We start from the raw sequence: 10,704 nt of genomic DNA, 5'->3' as shown, positions 1-10,704 counted from the left end.
CATATAAAAATGACTGTCTAAATAAGGTGGGCGGTGCTAAAGTTCAAGATTTTTTTCCTGTACAGAAAAAATACATAGTGACAAGATGCAAATGAAAAAAAGTGGCTTCCATCTTTCCAGTTGTTTTAATGGGATCATGACAAATTAAGACAAAAAATAATGGTAATTTTAATAATAAACCAGCTAGATTCATAGAAATTAGACAGTCTATCTAATGCAACATAAATGAAGACTGACAGACATAGAAGGAGATATCAAAGAGGTGTATTGGTTTAATTTTCATCAGAATTAATATAGAAATATATGCATCTTTGTAAGAACTACATACATTTTATTTAAAGGCATGCAATGAGAAAAGTATGATTCCCTACCACTGCTGAGCAATAAAAAAGGGCCAATATTAACAATTATGTTCATTTCATTACTTTCTGTCTACAGCAATTAAAACAGCTTGTATATTAGCAGTATAATGAATCAGTACATGATATTAAGTAGCCTGCAAATGCTTCAATCATTGGTTCTGAACTAAGTTTGTGTCTTCTGAAGTTCTTCACTGCTGTAGTAGATGATCAAGCAGTTCAGAGCTTGGCATAATCTTTCAGGATCATTTCTAATTTCTGGCTCAACATGATGTTCCCCTTCACTTTCAGCTTACCAGAAAAGAATGCCTACAAAAAGCAGAGGAGGGGGAGAAAAAAAATATTCAACTGTCCGCCCACAATTCAAAAAGCTGCTAGAACCAAACAATAAGCCAAAGGTAAGTGTGGTTGTTTAGTGCTCCAGAGAAAGCACTTCAGTGCACAATGAATACTGGTGATTAGTTATTAACAAAACATCATCCAAGTTAAATTTTAATAGCATCCAGAATCACAGTTTTCTGTCTAGAGTGCAGGCAAAGGCCAAGTCTATCACTCATAGGAAAAAAACCTAAATACAAACCAGCTATAGTCTCTTGGTGTAAGACAAACTTCTCCACAGCAGCTCATGGAAATACCTCACCAGGGCACAAAAATAAAGCCTGCAGTCCCCCACTCCTTATATATCTATACATCTTTATATGAAATGAGAAAATGGAATGAGAAGGCCATTTAATGAAAATTAAAGGCCTAATGAAAAGGTCAGCTACTCAAATTCAGAACAAATCCAAACAGGAACTTGCACAATGTATGTACATGCACATTCCCAAGAAATGCACTGGTTTTATATATAGCATATTGCAACAAATAGGAACTAAACAAGATTTTGATGTGTTTGCAGAATCATAGATCAACCAGTATTTTCACTGAAATGCTGGTATATTACATTTTTATTGTCCCTACTTCAAAGAGCTGTATAGGCTGTTTCAATCTAGTTTTTCTACCATTTTTTTAAAACTACTTCTGCTTCGCTGTGGCTTTGCAATTAGAAAGCTGTTTGAAAGTTCGGAAACAACACGCTTTTGCATAGTTCCATTAACTTGAAATACATTCAAATAAGAAAAGAGAGCCAGCAGAAAAGAATTTGAATAGATGTTTTGAGCTTCTTTAGATGAAAAACTTCACAGAAACTCAAATACTAATGCCTGAGAACAGATAATGTTCCTGAATTGCAACCACTATTCTTTAGCATTCTGAAGATTACACATCAATATCTTGTTTGTTTATGCTTTATGCCTGCTATATATAGAGGGTCACAAAGGATTTTACTCATGTGGTATACAGAACTTATAATAAACATGTGCCATCCTTGCTAGTCTCCAAATTTACAATCAAAGTCTCCAACAATAACTGCTTGGGATCAAAGAAAAGGAACTATTACATGCAGGATGACCTTAATTAAAGTTTTAATTTGTTCAGTCTTTAATTTATAAGCTCACATATTAAATTTATGACAGTTTAATTTACTTCTACACAAGGAATTTTCATTAGTAAAATTAGTAGTTTTAAACAGTTGATTAGTCCAAGAAGCTAGAAGTGCAGACCTAGATTACACACCTTTTTAAAACAATCTACCTAGTGTGGTGAATTTTGACCAGTTTCAATGGATCTACATGCATGCACTGTCTGAGATTTCTCTTTGCTGCAGCAGTAGCAGTAAATCAGAATACTGTAACAAATACCAACTTTCTGCAACATGACGAATCAAAACAACCTGAATGATCAAACTGTCAAACCCTAACCTTACAAATCATATATTGTGAATGTCAGGAAACAAATAACCAATTTTCTACTGCTGGGCTCCATGTCATTTGAGGTATCTTTGTCTCAAGATGATAAAGATGGCATAAATTCCTCATCATGTCTTCTGACTATTTCAGTGTAACGTAATGATGTGGTTACACCTCATCTGACTCTGGTTTGCACTGTGAAGACATCCAGTGGTGCAGATTTCAGAATGCAGTCATTAACCAGAGCTTGACTTCAGGCACATAATATGTCCCCATGCAAACGAGTATGTGTGTGACGCACAGGTTTTACCTTTTGGGGGTTGGTCTTTTGTTGTATTACATCCATGAAATCCTCATCTGAGAGAGTGAAGGTGGTATCAGCAGAACTTCTTGCAGGTCCTTGATACACTGCTCCAGAGCCATTTTTTAAGTCAATTGCTGAGAATAAGTGGCAAAGATAGTTTTATTTAAAAAATAAAGATAAAATTTTCAGTCTGAAGAACACTGTTCTCCTTATCTATTATTATAAAGCATCCAATCTAAACATAAATCTTGTTTAACAGCCACTTAGAAAATGAAAGGGTTTTAATTCTTCTTTAATGAAAGATAATAATTGAGATTATGATAGAAAGAATTCTTTTTCTACTAAAGGGGGGGGGGGGGTTTACAGCAAGGATTACCATCTGAAAATTCTTGCATAGATAGCAGAAACCATTTCTAAACAACACTTAAGATGCACAAGGTATTAATTAGCGCAATTCCTGCAGAAATGTTAAAGTTGGTGATAAAGCTCTAACATTTTAAACCAGCATCCTATATTCAGAGAAGGCAAATGCGGTGGTGTTCAAATATGCTGCTGCATTTTCCCTGTTCTGCTTCTTGCAAAGAGCATTTAAAGCCTTGCCAAAATGTCTTTCTCTTCTGAAATGCCAAAAATTCCTTACAGTGTCTGAAGCTTCAGAGTGTTCTTTTCCCACACCAAATGACCTGCCAGAACAATCTATTACAAGGCTAACACTACCACATATTGCATCATTTGTTTAGAAGAATATTACAAGAATGTTTTGGCAGGATGTGCTCTGCCAAATCATTCTCGGATTTTGCAAATTCCCAGTCTTTCCCTTTACACCTTTTAATCTTGGCCCGCCCCCGCCCCCCGTTTTTTAAGCACAAAATAAAATCATTATTCAAGTGGATGTTCCCATAAGAACATGATATTTCCACAAGGACATGACATCTCTAATCACAGAATCATGGCTGCCTAGCCAATACTAGTAACGCCAGTTGGTTTCTCTTAGCTGACAACTTTTAACAAACTGGCCTAACTATGGAGACATTATTTCTCCATAAACTATCTCATGTGTATTTTTTTTCCAAATAATTTTTCTGAAAGAGTAAGGTGAACTATAGACTGGGAGTAGCTTTTGTCTGTTTGAGTTAAGTCTTTGATTTTCTGAAATCTGATCTAAGTAATATTTACCCAGTTACAACAAAACTAGAAGGGGAAGTAAGTGTACAATGATGCTTAGTGAGAAGTGACATACTGCATTATAATTACCCACTTCATTTAAGGTAAATTGTAATTTCAGGAACAGGTTTAATGGACAACACTAACTTGATGCAAAAAGAGGAGAAGAAAGAAAATAAATTACTGAGCACCAGATGAACAATCTATACCTCCTATGTTTGTGGGTAGGAGCTGTGCAACACTTTTTTTTGATTTGAAAGAGAAACTGCATAGTCCAGAATTGTAACAAAGCCTTTAAACATTGCTCCTGTTGGTTATGCAGGCACAGACTATTATTTTTTTAAAAAAATAATTATCATTGAATCATAAAATGCAAGCTTCACAGTGGATACCAGCTCCTCAGATTAAGTTAAACAAGTTTAACTATCAACATGCTTTTAAAATTTACCTCTACTCAAATGCTAGCAATATTACGAACCATACCAATGCAGACAAACTGAGCTCCCTTTGAGCCAAATAGCTCTGGTCAGCAGCAAGCCCCACATATAATTTCACAAACCACACACACGGTTTTCAGGGATGCTTACAATTCTTAATTATGTATTTTTAATTACTTCTGGACTTTAGAAATCAAAAGAGCATGAATCCTTTCCTGTGCTTCATTTTTCATACATTCATGTTTTTGGCTGTTGCCACCTCTCCCAAACTGTTCCAGAAGAGGACCCACATGCTGAAAGCCTGACATAACATCTCCCAAGACACAACAGACCCTCTTCTTCCTCTCACTAAGCACTGGCTGGAAAAGCAGTTTTGATATATCTCATTGATAATACCCATTCATCAGCCTCCGCACTGTAAAGTTTAGACAACAAAAAGTTAGAATTAAAAAGGTTTAGTGACTCAGGCAAGTTCTAACAACTGCTGTATTTTACTCTGGATACAGTCCACACTTAACATTGTTACAATCCCTGCTCTCCATTTCCTATCCAAGTCTCAAAGGTATCAGTTATCAATCCATGTCTTAATTAAATTTAAGCTCTCAAAGCACACATATGCTTGTAAACCTTGCATAATCATGGTTCCATGGGCAAAACTAATCTCAAATTAAAACTTGTTAGAAATTTTATTAAAAAACAAGACCAACCTAATAGTATGTCCTTTTCCCCAAAATATTAATATATCCTTTCCATTTCCTCTTTATTCTTTTTAAAGAACATTAAGATTTTTGCTGAGGAAGAAAAAAAGAAAAAGAACAGAGCAGCCACAAAAGAGATGAGCTCTGTAACAACATATACTGTCTTTTTCACAAAACCACGAAGGACCTTCTACTGTTACTCAACCCACCCCTTTTTTTTTTTAAGCTTTATCATAAACGAGTTATGACATATCCAATGCAAGCAGTCAAAAAAAGACCAAAAAAAAAGGCACCCAAACCCTCAAAGGAAATAGCAGGAAGAAATGAAGTCATGAAACTTGATATGTAAGCCCTAGCGGGTGAATTCAGGTGAATCACACTGGAGAAAGTGTGATCCAAAATACACCATATGTTGGTATTTTTAAGAGGGAAAGGAACTCCCCTCCTCGTAGAGAATGGAAAACTAGCCCAAAAACTTGCTCATTCATTTTTTGTGTGGGGCTGAAATGCAGGGTGTGTGTGGGGGGGTGAGAATTAGAACCATACGTGATCGGTTTTCTCACCTCCTGATGTACACCTAGCCTAGACTATTCAGATGACTACAGAGACTGAACTACAGCACTGGCACACAGACACATGGATGTAAACTAGCAATGAAAGAAATGAGCTGAATACCGGAACAGATTCCAACCGTAAGAGCAGAAAAATTCTAGCTTTCCAAAATGGCCAGACAGGGTGCCTTCTTGTAAAATACAACTTCATGAGAGAAGGCTATATAAAACAGCTGCCTGCTGTAGCAGGAAATGGTCTTGATGCAAGTGACCTGCATGTGACTTCTACACATCTCCTGGATACTGTCTCCATGGTCATAGCTACAGTCTCAACCCTGCAGGCTGCATGCTGCACTACAATTGCAGCAGCCAGCTTGATAATGACATCGCGTACTGGTGTAGCTATGTCAGTGCTCAGGTGGCTGGTGTCCTGGGCAGCTGGCCAGGCAACTACCTCCTGCACTGCTATTGCAGCTCCACTGCTAGCAGTAAGAGATGAGTAGTCTAAAGGTGCCTCCAGTGTTCTTTGCTCCTGCAAACATGCAGCCTTCCATAGTTGCTACAGATAAAGAGCTCTTCTCCTAGCCATCCACATGGCTGATCCACTCCATACAAAAACAGAACCCTGAAACACAGGCATAGTACTCCTCAATACTGCGCGTAGCAACATAAACTAAAAGCTGAAGTCCCTTTTAAATAAAATCAATATAAAATTATAGTACTACACACCTGGCAGAAAAGCAGAATCAAACAGTTTCAGTGAATGAAACAGTAGTTATCATTCAATTATTTTTTTTTCACTTGTATATGTGTTACATTGCAGTAACTAAATTTCTATGAATAATTATCATCCATAACATGCTGTTGTCAGAGACATAACACAAAGGTCAAAAATAATATATATATATATATATGTATATATATATATATATAGGCTAAACCACTAGACACTGACATTCTATAGCAGGTAGCCAAATAGCCTAAAAAACTAAGATTTGGGTCTCAGGTTTTGCTTTACCTTCGAAGAATGCCTTACCATTTCTAGGACAGAAATATTAAGGGGTCAGACTATTTTTTGTTTGTTTTGGTTTAGTTTTTATTCTGCTTTACAGAGGGTATGTAACTGCAGTACAGGACTCAACCTCAATGCAAACGGAACAAAGTGTCACCCACTTTTCATTGCCTGAAGTCCTACTGTATCATAAATTATTAAGCAGTTTCTCTGTAATTCGTCAGATATTCACAATCAACTGCATATAACAATTTTTCCCCAGTTCTCCTAACAAAGTTTTATTCTGAGAACTGGAAAGGAAGACAAGTGTCTTCTGCCATCAGCAGTGTCTTCAAAAGCATGATGAAAAGCAACAGATGGGTAAACTCTTTTGAGTACTGCTCTAGAGAGCCATTAATCATCAGCTAACAAATATCAATGGTCATGTCTTTTTCTATGGAAAGAGAAGCCAAAATAAAGTAAACACCCCCCCCCCCAAAAAAAAAAAAAACAACCCAACATATTTTATAACCATTGAAAACAAAGGCAATTGTTGTACAGTAATAAATATTTAGGAGAGAGCAATGCATGCTTTAGGTAGTGAAGCCAACTGGAGAAGTCAAAGCTGGGGGGGGGGGGGGTGTGTGGTGTGTCTCAATTAGGAATTTTATTAAAAAATAAGAAAAGATACCTCCAGCACTGCTAAGCTTATTCCTTGGGGTTTGATACTGCCAAAATCTGTATTGCTTTACCTTCTTAAGGCAATTTCCAGCATCCTCTTAAATTAGAACAGCTTGCTTCTATAAATAAATACCACTAATTAAGACCAGTTGACAGTGGCTGCAGTTGAATGTTGTTCAGACAGTGAATGAACTGTCCAGAGTTTCCTATACTGAGTGCAAGATCAATGGTTCTGTATCTCCCCATGGCTTCACGCTATCCAGAGAGAACTACTTAAAAGTAGTTCTAATTAAGTTTGCTAATTAAACAGACTAGCATTACCGGTACTAGTGCTACCATCAAGAAGCGTCTCTGTAACAATAAAAACTAGATTCCATTCAGAAATCCCACTCCATTGAAAGTAATAAACAAAAATTTGGCTTACTGCAGAGAATAGAGATCAAAAGGTTACAGTTGCAATTAAAACAAAACACTGAGTATAAATATAAATATAGAAAAAACCCTTTTGGTTCCTGAAAGTTTGGAAAATACTAGAACAACTGTGTACATGAGAACAAATTTCGGAGCCGTCCTTAATACTGCTGCTTTCTCTCATCTGCTTCCCTCCCAGATCTCAAAAGGCTCAAGGACATTAGCAGAAGATGCTGGAGCTACAATCATTGAGTAAGACAGCAATGAGCTGCAGGGCCCAGATTGTTTCTAGTGCTGCCAATTGCTGCAGCTTTCACAACAGCACAAAGCTGTGCAAAAGTGACAAGTCAAAAAAAATAAGAGACAGGTCAGCACAACTACATAACAAATTTCATAAGGGAAAGAGGCTTAGCAGGTAGCCCAAGAGAACTATAAATACTGCCTGTAAAGGCCCGGGATGCCCTTTGAAAATGAGGTCTAAAAATAAGATAAATAATAGAACAATTAGATTATGCTGGGGGATTTTTTGATGCTATCTCCTCACATTTCAGGTGTTTCAGAGATAGTATGTCAAGAATTTTGACCATACATTGAAGGAGTATGTAGTATTTCTTCACAGGAACTGTCTTCTAAATTAATTTCAATGTAATACTTTGTTCTTTGCTTTATTTTAACTATGCATGTTATGGGATCTAGCTCTCAAAACAGCAACTTTACTTTTAGAAAAGAGAGAAAGATAATTCAAAAATTTTATAATCTAATTTAGCATAACACCTAAGAAACATTTAGAATTATTGTACACAGAAGATCAACTAATAATCAGAGGACCAAACTTAAATGTAGTATGAAGAAGTGCAGTTCTACCAACAGAGTTTACTAATACTAAAATCTGAAGTAGGTTTGAAACCACTCAGAATAGTGACACATAATTAAATTCAAGCTACAGCAAAGGTTACATCTCACAATCACCTTCAGTTTTTAAAGTAAAAAAACTGTCAAAGGCTAGAATTTTTATTTATGTACAGAAGCTTACAAACCATTAATAACAGAAAAAGTCAAGCACTTGAGTCAGTAGATGGCATTGTCAATGTTACATATTCTCAATTGGCTGTCATTGTTTGTGTGCATTACAAAAGTCTTGGTGATGACCATACAAAAATCTGTCAGAAATCTCTTAGTTTATCGACAATACCTAAACTGTAAGAAAGCTGTCTTCCTTTGAATGCAAAGCCACAAACTACTCTCTTCTTCCACATTCACCATGCAAAATAAATTATGCTAGCATCTGGTAGAAGAGACAGCACATAATGATGCTTTTGAATACTGAATAATAATGTATGCAAACAAGAAAAAAAAAAAAAAAAGCTGACAATTGCTCACAAATCTTGAATGCTTGCCTCTGGAAGGTTTTTTTTTGCCTTGTGCTTATTTGGGTTTGTTTTTTAATGACCAGAATAGTGTTTAAAAAAAATCCCCAAAACAAAAATTCCATCATGCAGATAGAGATACCTTGTCATTAGAAATATATCATTATAGTTAATTGACAGCAATAGTATTATGCTATTAATCCACGTAAGGACAAATTGTCAGAGATGACACTACAGTTGTCACAACTGCTAACACTGCCAGTGAGTTTATATAACTATTTAAATGTTTTAAATTAGTTTAATATTTCAATTATAATAAACATTTATTTTTAATTTATTTTATTTTAATATTAACCAACTCCTACTTTATTCATCTTTTAATGGCTTGAAATTTCAAAGACATACAAAAATATTCAGAAAACCATCAGATGACACCGGAAGTTCTTTGAAAAAGTGATATACAAAGGCAGTACTTGCCTACCAACATTCCTGAGGAGAAAAGTAAGCACGACTTTCTACAGGCACCCTTCTTTTCACCCAGATACTTACATCCAGTCTTACACGTTTACTACACCATAAAGACTACAGTAACACTAGCCACTGTTTTGACACCTAAACTTGAAGGAACTCACCACACTATATAAAGATTTGCAGTTAACTTTTACAAGATTTTGGAAATGTTTAATTTAAGCTCCTAGTAGTAAGATGTTTAAACTCCACTGCCCTCCACCCCACAGGGAGCTTTTTAAGTAGTTCTAAATTCATATAAAAGTAAAGATATTGTTCACTGCAACAGAAGCAGAGCAAACAGGACAAACTGAAGTTCTATCTATTTATTCTTTAGTATATATAGATTATTAATATATAAGATAATTATTAATATAAATTATATATATTATCTATTATCTATAGCTAGGGAAATAAGCAGTGGAAGAAGGCACCACTTTCCTGGAACTGCTTCAGCAGAAAACAGAAGAGAGGACAAGCCTTGACTGAAAACCAGAAAAAGCTGACTCTTGATTTACTCAAAGCAGGGGTACTCTCTCACTCTCGATACAATAGTAAAAACATCCACCTGTTTCCCCACTAATGAAACCTGGTCTCAGGAGGCATGTAAGGCCACTGCTCTAGCCTAAACCTTTAAGTGTGCCTGTTTTGTGTTCAGCAGTTTGCACCTTAAGGTCTTTCTAAATGAGAAATCCTATTCATGTCTTGAACACTCCTCATCAGATTTTTCTTCCAATGATTTATCCTGCCATTCTTTGACCATACGTAATACTGAGTTTGGTTGACAAACAAAGCTGTTCCAAAATCAAAAACAGTGATAAATTATCTCAAAGACTGTTTTCTGCTTGTTATTATAAACGTGACCATCACTTATATGACGTTTAGCTACACATGAAACAATAGACATGACTGAGGTAATGTGCAGAGTGATTCTCTTAAAAAACACAAGTATCCACTTCAAGTGTTCTGGAGTTTTAGCACTCCTAATGTATCTTCTAAAAATGTAAGCAGGAACACATGAAAGACTTCATGTTGTAAGACCAGGTTGTAAGAATGCCCATCATTCAAATGACTGAGTGCAAAAGTGAAAACTGCAGACGGTAAGAATGATCAGGAGTGAGTTTTAAGACAGATTTGAGTTGAATTACACAGTATTTACCACCCCTCCCATTTTGATGTATAGATACTCAGCCTGCATAATCTATACAGGTGTATACAACATATTGATTAACCGCTATCCAAATGAAAACCACCCGTTATCCCTCAAAATTAGCTTAAAAGGTAGTACATGTAGAACAGAACTATCTTGATCAATCTATGTATGATATTTTTTAACAGCAGCCCGCCAGACCGCTACTCGGAATCTCTGCTGGTTAACATTAGGAAAAGAGAAAGTGAAATCACAGCTTTCTAAATCTCTCTGTAAAAGGATGAGCAAACTTTCTTA

General features: G+C 35.9%; 1 protein-coding gene across 1 annotated transcript in view; it reads right to left on the bottom strand.

The window, feature by feature from the left end:
- Nucleotides 1-248: 248 nt before the first annotated feature.
- Nucleotides 249-10,704, bottom strand: part of HSD17B4 (hydroxysteroid 17-beta dehydrogenase 4) — a 66,756-nt gene continuing 56,300 nt past the window's right edge. The window contains exons 23-24 of the mRNA XM_040578905.1: nt 2,457-2,584; nt 249-668 (exon numbers count right to left, since the gene is read on the bottom strand). Of these exons, the coding sequence (XP_040434839.1) occupies nt 579-668; nt 2,457-2,584 (218 nt within the window). The 3' untranslated portion in view covers nt 249-578. The remainder of the gene's footprint in view (nt 669-2,456; nt 2,585-10,704) is intronic.

This window comes from Falco naumanni, chromosome Z (genome assembly GCF_017639655.2).
Source record: "Falco naumanni isolate bFalNau1 chromosome Z, bFalNau1.pat, whole genome shotgun sequence".
In the NCBI taxonomy this organism is placed as follows: Eukaryota; Metazoa; Chordata; class Aves; order Falconiformes; family Falconidae; genus Falco; species Falco naumanni.
The sequence above is the reverse complement of the archived record's forward strand: the minus strand, read 5'-3'. Positions and strand labels throughout refer to the sequence as shown.